General features: G+C 37.0%; 1 protein-coding gene across 5 annotated transcripts in view; it reads right to left on the minus strand.

Annotated features, from left to right (window-relative positions):
- Positions 1-1,147: 1,147 nt before the first annotated feature.
- The window catches only part of RC3H2 (ring finger and CCCH-type domains 2), a 59,806-nt gene continuing 42,506 nt past the window's right edge, over positions 1,148-18,447 (minus strand). The window contains exons 11-21 of one of the 5 annotated variants that reach the window (XM_061433448.1): positions 13,015-13,229; positions 11,915-12,348; positions 11,167-11,337; positions 9,258-9,404; positions 8,697-8,910; positions 8,380-8,464; positions 8,030-8,111; positions 7,796-7,930; positions 7,421-7,528; positions 7,175-7,323; positions 1,148-6,412 (exon numbers count right to left, since the gene is read on the minus strand). In XM_061433448.1, coding sequence (XP_061289432.1) covers positions 6,217-6,412; positions 7,175-7,323; positions 7,421-7,528; positions 7,796-7,930; positions 8,030-8,111; positions 8,380-8,464; positions 8,697-8,910; positions 9,258-9,404; positions 11,167-11,337; positions 11,915-12,348; positions 13,015-13,229 — 1,936 coding nt within the window. In that variant the 3' untranslated portion in view covers positions 1,148-6,216. Of the gene's footprint in view, positions 6,413-7,168; positions 7,346-7,420; positions 7,529-7,795; positions 7,931-8,029; positions 8,112-8,379; positions 8,465-8,696; positions 8,911-9,257; positions 9,405-11,166; positions 11,338-11,914; positions 12,349-13,014; positions 13,230-18,447 lie in introns of those variants that run through there. The other 4 variants (XM_061433450.1, XM_061433451.1, XM_061433449.1 and 1 more) reach the window with 4 other exon arrangements.

The raw sequence follows: 18,447 nt of genomic DNA on the forward strand, positions 1-18,447 counted from the left end.
GTGTCCTTCACAGAGGTCTCCAATTACCTCATCTAGCTATGTGACCGTGGGCAAATTCTCTAAGATCTCTGCCTCAGTTTTCTCATCTGTAAAATGGTGAAAATAATGGTCCTAGATGATATTATACCTATAGCACTTAGAACTGTGTCTGGAACATATTAAGTGCACCAAGAGTTGGTTAAGCTATTCCTCAAACACTCCTTCCACTGTTTAACACTTATGGCTGCAACAGGTTCCAACCATCACCACCTCTGGAAGGTAGAATAAGACTTGAAGCAGAATTCTGACTCCATTACTTTCTAGTTATAAGGTCTTGGGCAAGTTTAACATCTCAAATATAAAACAAGGCTCATAATATTTACAGTGAAGGATTATTAGGATACAGAGTAGGTTGGTGTGAAGGTAAGAGTAGGTACTTGGGTGTTTTCTCCCATTTAGGTCTGGATGGTGAAATATTATTCAGCCTGTGAAGTCTAGCCTGAGGTAATTTCTCAAAGAAGCAATTCCTCTGGCTCACTATCACTACCATTCACCCCATCATTTCCCTTCTGGAGTCTCCATATACCTTATACTAGAAAATAGCTCACTGAGCTGGTTATTCAGATTTATTTTTCCCATGTTCCACGCTGAGAGCTTCAAGAGAAAGGGCTAGTTTGTTTCACTGACATTCAACCTTACTGACCAGCACAGACAGGGAGTTAAAATTCATCAGTTGAGTCAATGAGTAAAACTATTCAAGGCCCAGTAAAAATGGTGTCTTGATCCACTGAGGCCATTCTGTTACATTCTGAGGTCCCCCTGGACAGTCTTCATACTTCTTTAATACACTATTTCAGAATCATTATTTGTGTATTTAGTCTATTTTCTCCATTAGATTGTGAACTGCTGGCATTATCTATGTCCTCATTTTCCATATAGAAAATACTCTACATTGAATGAATAAAGTGACTGATCGAATTAAGGAGTATTTCAACCTCCCTGGCCTATCTACTTCTTTCAGATCCTTACCAGTGATGAATGCATGATGCAGGTGATTATTTAAATCTCAAAGAGTATCCTGGTAGCTTGGTGAAACCAAAAAATTTGCCAAGGAAGTCAAGGTAACTAAAATGCACTATAAACTTAATATTGATACTAAACAAACAACTTTTAAGGTGGACAAATAATTTTATTTTGTGCATGCAAATACATGTCAAGTACTGCAAACTTGTTCCATCAATTTTCTCTCAAACACTGGAAATCATGATGCTCTATTCTGTGAACAGCCAAAGCTAATATCTCTTCACTTCAGTGCTACAGCAAAAACACACAGAATTCACTCTTTGCTATTCACTATCATCACAACCCTCATTGTTCCATCTCTGCCCTCCCCCCATATACAGGCCTTATGAATCCTAGCCTTCCCCTGTTTAATCCTATTTCTATAGCACAAAGGGAAACATTACAATTTGGAAAATTCAAATTGAAATAAATGGAATAGAATTTATTCCCATATATATTCCCCATTTCATTGTACAGAATTATTTTAAATTATAGTTTTAAATAGAAGCTGAGTATATGCCTTAAAAATGAGCATTAAATCCATCTTAGAGATGGTGCCTGCTTTTTACATGATGGGTGTACACCATCTTTTAATTTCATTTACATTTCAATCGAACAATAGATTTGCAAAGAAAATGTCTAATACAGACGTAAAAATATTCACACTAGAGCTTCACAATCGGTTGTACAATTGACAAACAGGCCTCTTTTCCCAAACTTTCCAGCTAAGCAAATTTATAAAATGTAATCAATGCAACAAGAAAAAACATTTCTCTTTCACTTCCAGGGAAAAGAATATGCAATAAACAGTATAAATGCAGACAGCAGTTGCTGCAAGCTAACCACGATACTCCCAAGTGGCTGTACAGTGGATATGTGCAGTACAAATAAAAGCCACATGTGTTGTATCACAACTACAGTATAATTGTTTGCCCAGCTAAGAGAATGCATGCACTTCCATGCCTTGGGTTATAAAGTGAGGCCTAATTCTGGACAGATTGATGGAATATATGCAAATGACCTTGGCTTTTGGCAGTACTAAGTGCAGCCAGTGTCTGTGTTCCACTGGTTTAAGGAGATTTAAAATTTTTTTATTTAAAAAAAGAAAAAAACTGCCAATTTCAGACTTCGGGGAATAACTGCTCTTGGAGTAAAAATAGGACTCCACTCAAATGTGGGGTGTTCTGATTGGTGGCCTTGACTCCTTGTATTCCCTTGCCAGCAAAGGGATACAAAGAAACCGCTAGTATAAAGGAATGACTAGCAAATTTATTCAATTTATTCAGAAGATGAGATACTCCTTGAGCATGTGCATTTGTGTTCTGCTTGCAGAAGGGGTTCTTATGTAGGAGTTACAGCAAGTGATCCCAACAACACTCTTCATTCACTAAGACACAAGGAAATTTCTTCCAGAAAAGCAATACACAGTTGCAAATGCAACTTTCCCCTTGAATGATTAGTCACCAATACTAGTGACAGTCTGCTCAGAAAATGAATCTAGCAACTAGGGAAGAAATATTCAGATTCAAAGCTGAAATCACATGCTCAATCTGATCATTACAAACTCCACGCCTGTTAACAAGACAACAAGGGCTTTAACATCTAAAATGTACAAGCAAGCTAGATGGTTTTTAAAACAAATTTTCAAATGTTTAAATGATCCCATTTTAAATTCCTACAAATTACTGTGCATCCTGTAATTTTCTCAAAGCAACATACAAAACTGAGATGTGCTTTATAAACTTAGAATCAACTTGAAATGTGAGTTGAAAGTGACCAGATCCACACAAATAGAAAATTTCATTTCTAGCATAGGAGGTTTCATTTATTATTCTGAGAGTAAACAGCTACTAGGAAAAGTATCAGTGCTACTGACCCACCGAAGTACCTCCTCTTAAAAATTACGATCCACAACTTTCACGCATGACGCTGGTTTATGAGATGGTATTGAAAGTCATGGCAGGAAAGCAAAGGAATCTGCTTTGTTCAGGTACCAACTAGACAAAATACTTCAGTAACTTTCTCAGGATTCATGAGGTGAGATGGGACCATAAGGAAAGAACTACTGATGCTACATCATAGTATCTGAATGAGGCACATGAACTTCAGAATGTGACTCAGAAGTTTTACAAAACACAAAAAGTCAAAACAAAACAAAAACCTCCCACCATTTTCCCACTTTTCAGACCTCAGACTACTTTTTCCTAATTAGACCACACACCACATATGCAGTTTAGTTGACATTACAAACTTCCTCTCCTATTGCTTTATATCTTTTGATTTCAAATATATGTACATCATGAACATGTTGGTAAAAGGGTCAAATGACAGGGAATAACCCCACTATAAAAGTCACACTCTAGGTCTGATTTGTGATTTTCTCCTCTATGATACCGTTAGGTACCTTTCAGAAGAAGGATCAGATAAACTGCTCTTTCTTCTCAAGTGGCAGAGAACCAATGTCTTTACTACACATTTACTTCACGCCATGAGAAACAGAAGATGGTCACTACATAAAGGATGCAATACAGAATCATCCCTACACAGAAACAATTCCTATGCTGTTAGTGAGGAAGAGAGTAAGTTTTTAAGAACAAGGAATTATTGTTTTATGGGATCACCTGCTGCAAGACAAGCATTATTTTAATATAAGTGTTCTGAGACATACCAATAAAGTTGGCAGGTATATACATACACTGATGCAAATGTAATTTCACTGGACAAGTAGGCAAACACCTAAGCAGTTTATCCCAACCCCCTCCAGCAGAGCACAACCAAGTTTCAAAACTTCAATTTTAAAATTAAAAAGATAAGGTTAAATACACAAGATCAATTTATGTAGTATATATTCACCCTCAGAACGTGCTGAAGATGTTTTGCGTAGTTCTGTTGCACAGAGGGTTCTTTCCCTGAGGGCACATAAGGAGCTCTCAAACTGTTAATAGGTCTCTATTTTGTAACAAAATAGCAATTTTAAAATCTTAAAAAAAAATACATTACCTTCAACATGGAAGATCTCACTATTTAAATATCCATGAAATAGACATACTGGTTTGCATATCCTTTTTGGAAATACAAACAGCAAATAAAGTACATTGGAAGCATTTCAAATGTAATAAGCGCATATTTTATAGAAAGGTTCTGATATAAATTATATAACAATCACGTTCCTGTAATATCCTAGGCTAATTCATAATGTTGGAAATAAGTTAATGTAACATGGTTTAAAACTCTTGTTCCTATTCATTTCAGGTTACAGAGTGAAATAAATAAAATGTCTTTGCAGGGAAAGGGGCACTGGCCATGGCAAAAAGGTACAGTACTAACCAAAGGAAACTAAGTCAAGGCTACTGTGCTGTTATGCTACAAACAAACATCTTCATACATCTGAGTATTAAATAAATGTGTAAGATCTTCCATACTGACACCAGAATATCAAAACTACCCCTTTGTTTCTCAGGTATATTTACAACTTATCAGTCACCTTATGAGCATGTTCATTAAGACAGGTATCAAACACCAGTATTTACTCATTCTGATCAAGAAATTTCAGGGAAATGTCAACCCTCCCGCCCCTGGAAATGTGCACAAAACTTTTTATCAAAATCTTATCTGATACAATGCTGTGGTTTTGTAAAACAACTAAATAGCTCAGACGACCAATAACATGATCCTGTTTAAGCATCTTGCTAGCAGGAAAAGCCCTTACATACAGTACACCTGGTGAAAGATCAGCTTGGCTTAAAATATTCCAGTACAATTTTCAGAGTAAACAACTTCACAGAAGTTAATTAAAAAATAATAATAAAAGTCAAACTAATCTTAAAGAAATAAGGGGGGGGGGAAACAAAGACACAAACTATAGGTAAGATCACCAGGAAGGAATGCCCAGCTTTTGTTTTCAAATGTTGACTGAAATTTAGGTTTCAGTAAAATATCTCCCACAAATCTGGAGCACAGCTGGTTGAACATACTGCATACTTTCAGATGCCAAGTCAAAACACTTTTCAGTCACATTTTAGCAGGGCAGCAATCATTCATGTTTTTAAGTATGAATAAAGGTTAGCCAATATTCTATTATTACATGGTTCATAGTCTTATCAACCTAACAGAAAACAAAGAAAATTAAACCCCAACATGAAGTAACAATAAACAATATTTAACCAAGATAATGCAATGAACATCCAAATTAATTAAATTAAAAACCCAGCAATACCATCTTGTTAGTCAGTGCAAACGCTACATACAGGGTTTTCTCAAAAAGCTGAAAGCACCTGATTCTTTTGCCAAGTCATCAGATTCAATAATGTACAGGCTTAAATCTGCATTTTAAAAAACTGCCATTACATTAGTGCATAATTTATCAAAATTGTAAAAACGATTCTGCATAACTTAGGAGAATTTAATATCTAGTACATCAGCTGAAAGACTTAGGCACTTGGTTATATATTTAATTACTTACTTCAACAAGTAGCCTGTGTATAAATATTAACAAAGCAGAAACTATTCTTGAAAAATGGAAAACTGAAAAAAAAGTTAAATGCTACAGATAAAAGCACTGCACCACACTCCTACATATAATGCAGTAAAGAAACCTAGTATATAACCCTGTAAAATTCTATGGTAAGAACGTCTAACTCCACTCTTCAAAATTTAAAAAAAAAAAAAAAAAGAGGAAAAAAAATCCATGCAAAGTCCCATGAAAAAGATAAATAAAGCAGCTGGAATGAGATGGAAACTTCTCTCAGTGAAACATAAAATAGAAATAAATAAGTTAATTAAGTCTACTTTCACTAGATGTATCATTGTAGGATCCTGCTAGTTTAATAACTGAGTTGTTAATTTTCTATAGAAGCCATTTAAAATAGGAAATGGCTCAGTTACTGCACCGGATTGCTACAAACTCATAAAAAGCTGCTTGAAGCTTAAGTTAAATGTCCAAATTCCAATCACTTCTGGAAAGTGAACGTGTTACCCTAGTAAAGTAAATTTTCTTTTTTTTCATAATGCTAATGCAAGAGGGCTTAAAGTATCAAAGAGTCCACAGGAAATGGATGCCCCCAGAATATCTTTTTTTTAAAAAAAATATACATTATATAATATATATTATATATATAAAAAGCTAGTGTAAATGCTTCCATGGTATGGTCACAAATTTGAAAGATGAACCTCCTTTCAGCTATTAACCATCTTCCCATTTGCAACGGATTTTAAAAAGTCGTTTTTATCTTCAGACATAACATGAGTTTTCAGAATGAGGTTGCCAACACTGACAGATGTGGTGATGGGTAGGCCACTCGCATTGCTGATGGACACTGGGAGTGGCTGGCTAAAGCAAGAAGTTACCGGCAGAATTGTTTTTTGCTCTTCCCTGGGAGAAAACAAATGACATTGAAAACAAATTAGCTTTAAGCGAAAACTTTTAGGAGTAACCATGCATGCTGAAAAAAAGCTATAACACACTTTAAGAGCCCCTAGAAACAGCATATCTTTTTTTTTTAGTGACTAAAAAAAAATCCCATTTTTGAAAAATTATAATAAAAAATTAGAAGATTGGTTAGTTTAAGGCCAACAAACTATCAAGTTCAAGATAAACCGATATTTTTGGCAGTAATTATACTAACGATCGAGAATATCTTAACATGATTTTTTTAAAGGGAAACCCTTTATTTAGGTTTTAATTCTGCATTTTGTAGTTTTGATGCTTGCCTGTCAGACAGTGAAAGTATAACCTGATTGTTGTTCAGTCGCTAAGTCATGTCTGACTCTTTGTGACACCAAGAGCTGCAGCATGCCAGGCCTCCCTGTCCTTCACTATCTCCCTGAGTTTGCTTAAACTCATGTCCAGAGTCAGTGATGACATCCAACCATCTTATCCTTCTGATGCTCAAGTATAAAAATAAACATTGATCCCAATAAAAAGCAAGTTTGAGGCTACTAGCATGGAGCACTTTGACAGTTCAAATTTACCTCTGCTCTCCTAAAAATCCAGACTGACCAAATCATTGCCTTATTACTATGAGGTTTTCCCCTCATAGGATAAAATCAAAAATGAATTTAATGGTGTATCTATTTCTCTTTAAATATTCATGGCTTATGCCCAGTGGTTATGAATCTTACGTCTAACACTCACAGAATCACACGGTCTTCACCTAAACTCTGTCTCTTCTGCTCCAGAGGCTCCTCTTGGTGCTGCTGGACTGGATGCCCATTCTCTACTGCTGTTCCATTCAGCAACTGATCATTTTGAGAACTGATACCAAGCTGTATGTCCAGGATCTCCTACGCAAATAAAATGTTAATCCTTCGGGAGGAACATGTTGTGTACTTTAATTTCCAGTGGAGTAAAGCCTCCTGGATATCTAATTGTGGTACTTACTTCAATCTGTTCACCTTGTCCATCAGGTTCATCAGTATCAAGTGCTGACAGCTCTAACTCAATATCCCTATCAGGCTTAGTATCAGCTGCATCTTCTGTATAATCACTCTGTAATTAAGAAAAATACTGATTTCATATCTGTGGAAACTGGGGCTTACCTTTTAAATGAAAATGCGAATCTCAATGACTGATATAAGAAAAGAAATCTGGGATTACAATTTTATTGCTACTGTTAAATTTTAAAAGCAATCATCTACCAGAAAAAGCCATGCTAAGTAATGGCATAAAATGCACTAAACAATGGATAAAACAACATGCAGCAGCAGCAAACAGCAAATATACCAGGGATGAAGCTGAGAGGGTCAGTGTCCTTACCTCTCCATTTCTCAGTTCAATTTCCTTACTTAGAAGATTTAATGTGAGGTGACGGCCTTCATCCAGGGAATTCCACTTCTGTTGCATAGCCAGAGCATTGGCCTCCCTCTGAAGAAGCAATGAGTTACTCTTGGCCTAGAGGGGAAAAAAAAGAGAGTCAGGTTCCAGCCTTTAGCTTTTAAACATCATTCTTTTTTTAAAAATAAACTCAAAGCTGACTGACACAGAGCCTACCTGCTGAAGTTCAATGCTCAAAAGGTCTCCAGTACTGGAATGCTTTCTATGACCAGATAAATCGGTAACAATGAATCTGTCGCTTTAAAGAGAAATTTGTTTACTGTTACAAAATGAAGCAACTAAAGAAGTAATGACTATATAATAACTATATACTATATATGTTTTACATAACAGATCAACCCTGAAAGTTTCAATCATTATTCCAGATGTAAACTTTTTTCAGAAATTCATTATATAGTTAACACTAGCAAAACACAGTTCATGAATAACTGGGACTTCGATCTGTACTTTGGGAATACAGACAAGTCTGAGAATAGAGAATCCTAAAGAATTAAGAGCAACGTTACCGTTCAATATAATGTGCTGATGATGCAGCCTCATTACCATATGAACTCCACCTTGAATCAACAGCATTGACATAAGGTACATAATCTGTAGAAAGAAACAATGACCAGAAAAGTGAAAAATTAGATGCAGATGTGAATGTATACCTTCCCCCCAAAATCCACTTTTATCTAAGTAGCCATGCTCTCCTGGCTAAGCTGTTTAACTCTAGGTTTACAGTGGTTGTTAAATGGAGAGACATGTTCTATACCTAACAGAGTGAGAATTATAAAGCACAGTGCTAGACCATACCAGGTGAAGTACTAATGATATGGATTACCTGATACACTGATGGGCTTGGTTGCACTTCCTTGGGAAGCAGTGGCCTGGACAGGGTCCGTGGTATGGTAACCAGTACGGGAAGATCTAGAAATCGCACCCCATTTTGAGATGATGGGTCCATCACTAAAAGGAATTATTGGATCTTCTTCTTTTGTCCTTCTCTGAGTTTCAAATAAATGCACTCTTCTCTTAACATCCCCACTGTCCAGGTCCTGTATAAACAGAAGAAAATAAATAGATCGTGGGCAATTATTTCAGCTAATAATACAAGTAAAAGCTTTCAAAAAAAACATGAAATTAGGTTCTCTGGTAAATTTAATATTAACTGTATATCTCAGTCATAACCCAACATCTATTTTTAAAACACTATGTTCAAATAATTTAAACACTGAAAAAAATAAAATAAAATAAACACTGGGTGCAATTTATTTCAGACTTACCTAAATATATCTGCTGCTTACAGATGAGTTACTGTATATAGCAACAAAATGAAGACGAAAGCTTTCAATCATTCTAAAATTTGAATCAACATGCATAACCCTTGCCCCCCAAATCATACCATTAATACCGCATTTGAATTAGCAATCACATCTCTGGGCTCTGAATCAATGGCATTTATACAAGAACCGATGGTGCCACAAGACCAGGGAGAATAATGGGAAAGATGATCATCTTCAAATTTTGTGCCACTCACATTTTCAGAGAACTGGTTAAAAAAAGAACGAAAAATAAAAGCAAAGGCAATTGATAAGAAATTTAAATTACAAACTTGTAACTAATATAAAGTAACTATTATAGAATTCACAGCACTTTATAGTGAATAATTAAACATTCAATAACTAATATAAAAACTGTAAAAAGTTATAAATAGTACGTATTTATATTACATCTTAACAGAAACAGAATGCCTTCTCTTTTTCACTTTGTCCTTTAAGAATTCATAAGGAACCCCAGAGTGACACTACCCAGAATAAAAAACAATTTACAGCATGCCTCTAACATGGTACAAAGTGCTCCAAAAAATGAAAAAAAGCAAAAAAAACACACACATACATAAACACATACATAGAAATACATTTTCGTATTAAGCAAGTGGCAACACTCTTCTCAAGATGGTTAGCTGCTTTGAAGAAGTCTAATTTTGATGAGATAAATTTGGATCGGGATTGGTTCAAGATGGCAGAGTAGAAGGACATGCGCTCATCTCCTCCTGCGAGAGCACTGAAATTGCAACTAGGTGTTAAACAAACATCGACTGGAGGATGCTAGAACCCATGAAAAAAAGATACCTGACACGTCCAAAGACAAAGGAGAAACCACACTGATGTGGTAGGAAGGGTACAATCACAATGAAACCAAATCCCATACCAGCCAGATGAGTGACCCACAAACTGGTTAACAATAATACCAAAGAAGTTCTCCCACTATTGTGAAGATTCTGAGCCCCAGGTCAGGCTTCCCAGCCTGGGGATCTGACAAAGGGACTGGGAAGATAAATTTAAAAATTCAAATTTATGGATGGAAAAATATGCTATCTAGGATTTTTAAAAAAATATGTCTATTTTAAAAATTCAACAGTTACGGATGGAAAAATATGATGTCTAGGATTACTTCCAGGATTATTTCAAAATAAATCAGTAGGAAGAAGGGCTACAAATGAAACAAGATTGGCTGAGTTGATAACTGTATAATGGATACATGAAGTTTATTACTATTCTCTTTTTGCATATGTTGAAATTTTGCAAATTTAATGAAAAGGTTAGAAAAAAAATGTATATTAGTATATCTAGGGATAGGGAATAAACCAGATGAATCAAAGAAAAATTAACGGTTTGCTCTAAATATAACAGTATGGAAAACAGGGTACATTAAAACAATCCTGGTACAAAACCTGTCTTGAAATGATAAGAACAATACTTAACAGTGATTTAAAACACCATGAATAATAGTCATTTCTGCACTTCTTGTGAAGTAGGGAAGAAACGCCTCAGACAGACCAGAATTCAAATCCAAGCTATTTATAGGCTCAATTTATTACTTGGGCAAATTACTTAACTTCTCTGAGTAGGATTCCTAACCTATAAAATATGGGTAATACCTGCCCCCTAAGGATTTTGTAAGAATTAAATAACATGTAAATGCTTAGCACAGTGCCTGGCCACGTAAGTGCTCAATAAATGGTGGGTATAAATCTTATTTATCAATAAAATCTATAAAAATAAGGAGAACTATAGTGCTGGAAAGACTTGAATTCTTGGTGGAAAAGGACTGTGATTTGTTAGCAGTCTTCAGTGTCACAATGCCTGGCCATAGAGCTTACATACTCAATGTTTATTGAATTAAACTCAACTGCCACCAAACCAATGCAAAATATCCAACACAGCTATCCCTAGCTTGAATGAGTGCTCTGAAGTCAGTCGTCTGACCTGTCCCTGCAACATCAAGTGATTAAAACCTTTCTTTCTTACATCAGTGCGAAAGTCTACACTGAATAGAGGAGAAGGTGGTGTTGGTGACTGTGTTGCCACAGGAAGAGTTGAAGAGACAAGAGGTGCTTTCTGAGTGTGGTACTGTGCCCACTGCTCTGGCTTTCTTCTTATCTGCTCCTCGCAACTGGTCTTCAAATGACCACAAGGTTCCTAAGGGGGGACAAAAGAAACAATCTTAATCATCTAGGGAGCAGTAAATAAATTTAACTATGCTCTGTGGAAATAATGTGAACATTTATTATACTGTTGGGACAAAAAAGAATACAGAAGGGAAGTCCCCCTAGCCTATTCTCCATACACTTAAATGAAAGGGTTTAAATAATGTTAAGAGTAAAATCTGAGCACTCACTTTTCTGGTTTAGGAAAATCGTATGTATATATGTGGGGATAGTAAAAAACAGGCCCTGTCTTTGTATCTTGAAGATTTCTTTTTACTTTCTGATCACTTTCGTATCCAAACATGACATTTATTGAGCATGTATATGCATCAGGTCCAAGTCTAAGAGCTTTTTCTGATTTAATCCTCACAACAGCCTTATGAGGTAGGTACTACTATTATTTCCATCAAAAGTGAAAAAACTGACATAGAGAAGTCAAGTAAATTCCATTAAGTTACACAATTAGTAAGTGAAGGAGCCAGGATATACCCAAATGTTGTAACATCAGACACTAGACTCTTAACCACTGTGCTGTACTAGCTAGCATTCCTAGTTCCATTATCACTTACCCTTGGTAAAGGCACAGTTGTCCTTGGCTCACTTGGTGGCTGACAAGCCACTGAATAATACCCATCTAATGAGTTATATCTTTCCCGCAAAGACGTCTGATACACTGACGAGTGCATCACATCCATTGGAGGTAAAGAATTGCTTCTAATAATGTCATCTCGTTGGTACATAGGTGGGCGCCAGATGCGCCTGCTGTCGTACACAGGAGCATACATTCCAGAAGGTACTGGGGGAACTGGTCCATACGGCTGCGGAGGAGGAGGTTGGTAAGGAGAAGAATTCATTCGATCTCGAGGGGAAAATGTACTGTAATGATCAGCATATGGCATGGAAGCAGGTGGGAGGGAGGACTCTGGAACATTATTGGACCTCACAAAGCGAGGAACACAGGGAGCCACACCAGCTGGAACCGTTGGAGGTGGTGGGTAGTATCCTTGAAAATTGGAAAGAGGAATATTTAATGTAATTTTAGTAATATTTAACATCTTATAATGGTTTAAGTCTAAAGCAGCCTTTAATGTGGGAAAATAACATAAGTTTTGAATTTTAGTTACCCCTGGATTACAAAGATACTACATGCTTTCAAGACACCACTATATCAAAATCCTTAACATTCAACATTTTGTTAAACTGCTCCTTAAAAACATACAATGAACTATTAACAGATGCCTGGTAAATTTCCTTCGAGGGCCACAGGTTTTGGTTTAAGTAATTAGTTAGATCATTGATTCTTAATCTTTTGGGGAGCAGAGTTTAAAGACATCCTTCTTAATCCATATAAGCTGTGTGCTGTCCTTTCAAAATTATACTTTAAGTGTATATACACCAAACACTTAGTATATTATTTCTGAGGATATACAAAACTCACTAAAGCTCATCATGAACCCCATATTTGATTCATAGGACTGAGAAATATTAAAACTATTGGTAGGTAGAATCATAGATTCTTAAGACAGGAAGAAAATTTAAGGGTCATACAGTCCAAAGGATTAATTTTTTTAATGTAGATATTCTAGATAGCTATAAATGACTCAATGATTTACTACAACAAATGTTATATTGTAGTTTCTTTTTCTTAGAATTATCTAAAATCACTTACCAGTCTGTGGGTACTGTGGGACTTCAAAGGGTATCTGAGTCCTTGGATCTTGAAAATACTGAATGTTTTCAGAATGCTGAGGATATACTGGTACTCTAGTGATAAATGGGCTGGATTTTGGAGGCACAGAATTCAGCTCTGTTCCAGCACTAGTGGGCCCAGCTGAGGTAGCCGCTACATTACTTACAGGAGTCTTGGGTGGAGAGCCAATTTTACTAGAGGAAAAATTTAACAAATGGAAATGATACATCAGTGCCTATGTCTGTTAAGTCTTCATCATTAGGAATTTTTCATAAAATTATATAGTGACCACTGACAGACAATGCTTCAGGTTTTTCAGGTGACAAATAAGGCAATGAATTTTACTGCTACCTTCTACTATTAGTTCACAAGATTATAGTAAAAGATATCATATTTTGGTGAGGGTGGAAAAAAAAAAACACAAATTCCAGGTAGGACTGTTCTATTAAGAGTTAAGATTAATTGAAATGTAAACTCAATGAAGAAAGGCGATTTTCGTCCATTTTGTTAACTGCTATATCCCTAGGACTGTAAACGTTTGTGGCATATAGAAGGCACTCAGTAGTATTTGTTGGACAAATGGAAAAGTTCCTGCCACACAGTAGGTAGTCAGTAAATATCTGCTGGACAAACAGAATACCAATAAAATGGTATTACTCATTAAACTGATGAAAAACACATAAGCTTTCTTTTATTTAAAAAAAAGAAAACACAAATGACTTTTTGTTGAGTCACCACGCAATCACTTCCAGAGGATCTTACCGTGGCTTCTTACATCCTCTGAAGAAGTCAAACTCTGGCAAAGAGAAGATATGTGGTGGTAACTGAAGAAAAAGATCTTGTTAATGATGCAGGAATTCAATACACTGCATCTCAAACTAAAGAAGCCCTTATTAAAGCAACAGTTTTATAAACAACAAGGAATATGGGGTGCCTTTAAGTCTAGCTGAGATTAATCTAGAAGATGCTTACTTTTATGTGTATTTGTGTATCAAAATGTAGAAAATAACTAAGAAATTGTAGATAAGAATAGTAAGTACAAACAGCTTAGACGTTAAAGGTATTTTAGTGCTGGGCTTACTCTTTGAAGTTCAATAAAGGCAAGAAGGAAAATAATTAGGATTTCCTCATAACAACAGTAAGTCAATTCAGTCACTCAGTCGGGTCCGATTCTTTGTGACCCCATGGAATGCAGCACGTCAGGCTTCCCTGTCCATCACCAACTCCAGGAGCTTACTCAAACCCATGTCCATTGAGTCGGCGATGCCATGCAACCATCTCATCCTCTGTCGTCCCCTTCTCCTCCTGCCCTCGATCTTTCCCATCATCAGGGTCTTTTCAAATGAGTCAGTTCTCTGGATCAGGTGGCCAAAGTTTTGGAGCTTCAGCTTCAGCATCAGACCTTCCAATGAATACTCAGGATTGATCTCCTTTAGGATGGACTAGTTGGATCTCCCTGCGGTCCAAGTGACTCTCTAGAGTTTTCTCCAACACCACAGATCAAAAGCATCAATTCTTTGGCGCTCAGCTTTCTCTATAGTCCAACTCTTACATCCATACATGACTACTGGAAAACCATAGCTTTGAAAAGACGGACATTCGTTGGCAAAGTAATATCTTTAATATATCTGCTTTTTAATATGCTGTATAGGTTGGTCATAACTTTCCTTCCAAGGAGCAAGAGTCTTTTAATTTCATGGCTGCAGTCACCATCTGCAGTGATTTTGGAGCCCAAAATATAGTCTGTCACTGTTTCCATTGTTTCCCCATCTATTTCCCATGAAGTGATGGGACCAGATGCCATGGTTTTAGTTTTCTGAATGTTAAGTTTTAAGCCAACTATTTCTCTCTCCTCCTTCACTTTCATCAAGAGGATCTTTAGTTCTTCGCTTTCTGCTGTAAGGGTGGTATCATCTGCATATCTGAGGTTATTGGTATTTCTCGCAGCAATCTTGATACCAGCTTGTGCTTCATCCAGCCTGGCATCACGCATGATGTATTTTGCATATAAATTAACTAAGCAGGGTGACAAAATACAGTCTTGACGTACTCCTTCCCTGATTTGGAACCAGTCTGTTGTTCCATGTCCAGTTCTAACTGTTGCTTCTTGACCCGCATACAGATTTCTCAGGAGGCAGGTGAAGTGGCCTGGTATTTCCATCTCTTTAAAAATTTTCCACAGTTTGTTTTAATGTACACAGCAATTACTAAGCTTATTCTAGGCAATATGCTAAGTGCTTTACACAGATTATCTGCTTTTCCATATCAGAATGTCACATACCATAAAATCTGGATAAGTACTTTCTGAATGGCAAAGTCTTAGACTGCAGGAAATAGGCACTCAAATTCATGACAAGGTTCAAGTTCAGGTAAGTTCAGTCATGCAGTCATGTCTGACTCTTTGCGACCCCATGGACTGCAGCATGCCAGACTTCCCTGTCCATCACCAACTCCCGGAGCTTACACAAACTCATGTCCATTGAGTTGGTGATGCAACCATCTCATCCTTTGTCATCCCCTTCTCCTCCCACCTTCAATCTTTCCCAGCATTAGAGTCTTTTCAAATGGGTCAGTTCTCCACATCAGGTGGCCAAAGTTTTGGAGTTTCAGCTTCAACATCAGGCCTTCCAATGAATATTCAGGACTGATTTCCCTTAGGATGGACTAGTTGGATCTCCTTGCAGTCCAAGGGATTCTCAAGAGTCTTCTCCAACACCACAGTTCAAAAGCATCAATTCTTTGGCGCTCAGCTTTCTTCACAGTCCAACTCTCACATCCATATACGATTACTGGAAAAACCATACCTTTGACTAGACGGACCTTCGTTGGCAAAGTAATGTCTCTGCTTTTTAATATGCTGTATAGGTTGGTCATAACTTTTCTTCCAAGGAGCAAGCGTCTTTTAATTTCATGGCTGCAATCACCATCTGCAGTGATTTTGGAGCCCAAAATATAAAGTCTGTCACTGTTTCCCCATCTATTTGCCATGAAGTAATGGAACCGGATGCCATGATCTTAGTTTTCTGAATGTTGAGTTTTAAGCCAACATTTTCACTCTCCTTTCACCTTCATCAAGAGGCTCTTTAGTTCTTTGCTTTCTGCCATAAGGGTGGTGTCATCTGCCTATCTGAAGTTAATGATATTTCTCCTGGCAATCTTGATTCCAGCTTGTGCTTCATCCAGCCTGGCATTTCACATGATGTACTCTGCATATAAGTTAAATAACCAGGGTGACAATATCCAGCCTTGAAATACTCCTTTCCCAATTTGGAACCAGTCTTGTTCCATGTCCAGTTCTAACTGTTGCCTCTTGAACCGCATACAGATTTCTCAGGAGGTAGGTAAGGTGGTCTATTATTCCCATCTCTTTAAGAATTTTCCACAGTTTGCTGGATCCACACAGTCAAAGGCTTTGACGTCGTCAATGAAGCAGAAGTAGACATTTTTCTGAAACTCTCATCTCTGGTTCCTCTACTTTTTCTAAATTCAGCTTGAAAAATCTGGTAGTTCACAGTTCACATACTGTTGAAGTACGGCTTGGAGAATTTTGAACATTACTTTGCTAGCATGTGAGATGAGTGCAACTGTGTGTTAGTTTGAACATTCTTTAGCATTGTCTTTTTTGGGGATTGGAATGAAAACTGACCTTTTCCAGTCCTGTGGGCACTGCTGAGTTTTCCAAATTTGCTGGCATATTGAGTGCAGCACTGTAACAGCATCATCTTTTAGGATTGAAAAAGCTCAACTGGAATTCCATCACCTCCACTAGCTTTGTTCATAGTGATGCTTTCTAAGGCCCACTTGACTTTGCATTCCAGGATGTCTGGTTCTAGATGACAAGGTTCAAAGCCATATGAAATCATGCAAGCTATCCCAAAAATTCAGATTTAAGGAAAAAATCTAACTTTCCATCTCATTCTGGCCAGATAGCTAGATTACTATAGCTACACTCTAGATGAATTTCAGGATTCCAGGCCCTCCTTCACAGCAGACCCTCCTCAGTTCACTTCAGTTGCTCAGTTGTGTCCGACTCTGGCCTCCCTGTCCATCACCAACTCCCAGAGCTGGCTCAAACTCATGTCCATCAAGTCAGTGATGCCATGTAACCATCTCATCCTCTGTCATCCCCCTTTCCCTGCCTTCAATCTTTCCCAGCATCAGGGTCTTTTCCAATGAATCAGTTCTTCACATCATGTGGCCAAAGTATTGGAGTTTCAGCTTCAGCATCAGTCCTTCCAATGAATATTCAGGACTAACTTCCTTTAGGACTGACTGGTTTGATATCCTTGCAGTCCCTCTTAGCTACATGCTTTTGTCTGAGCTGCTTTTTCCATTGACAAGACCCTTCCTTCCTAACTAGTCATAGTTTTGGAATAGTTCAGGTGTCATCACCTTACTGCTAAAAAATTTTCCACAATTAACCTCAGACAGAATTATTGCTATTTTTCGTGTTTTAGTTAACACTTGGAACCCAACTCTGCTGCAGTACCTTTCAGCATATATTGTATCTGTTCATATCTGTTTCCCAAGCTACACTGGAAGACACTGAGGGGTAGGGAGTATATTTAGTTCATTTTCATTAACTATGCTAACTGGTCTGATATGTAGCACAGAGCAGAAGATTTACAATTTTTGAATCAATGAATAAATGATTTACTTAGATTTTCTTATTTTTGAAAGTTTTTAAACACTGAGATATAATTTACACTTACAAAGTGTACAATTCAGTGATTTCTGGTATATTCCCAAGGTTGTGCAACTATCACCATTATCTTATTCTGTAGAAGCATTTTCATCACCTCTCAAAGAAACCTGTATTCATTAGCATCTATTTCCCATTCCCTTGTTCCCCCAGCCACAGCCTCTAGCAACTACTTATCTACTTTCTGTCTCCTATGGATTTGCCTATTCTGGACATTCACATAAACGGAATTCTACCATAATGGCTTTTGCATCTAGCTTCTTTCACTTAACATAATGTTTTCAAGGTTCATCCATATTGTAATACGTACTAGTACCTTAGTCTTTCATGGTTGAGTGACATTATGGTTTTACAACTTTACCTTGCCAAAATCTTTCAAAAGCTCATTTCCTAAGCATGTTTAACACAAGGTATCCATTATCTGGTGCCAAGGTACACATCTAAATTTTCTTCCAATACTTCTCCCAGCAATATAATATTTCCCTGTTCTTTGATCCAACTGCAATATTGCTTCACTTATGTAAATGCTGTCTCCCCCATTATGTCATAAGTTTCTTAAAGGCACAGATATACATCTCATGTATTTTCAAGAGTGCCAAAAGCAGAGCTCAGAATTAGTGTATAAGCAACATTTGCTAAACTAGACAATGTTCTCTATCTCTTCCAAGACCTCTCTGAGGGAAGACCATCAGATCAGATAAGATCAGTCG

This window comes from Bos javanicus, chromosome 11, assembly GCF_032452875.1.
Source record: "Bos javanicus breed banteng chromosome 11, ARS-OSU_banteng_1.0, whole genome shotgun sequence".
Classification (NCBI taxonomy): domain Eukaryota; kingdom Metazoa; phylum Chordata; class Mammalia; order Artiodactyla; family Bovidae; genus Bos; species Bos javanicus.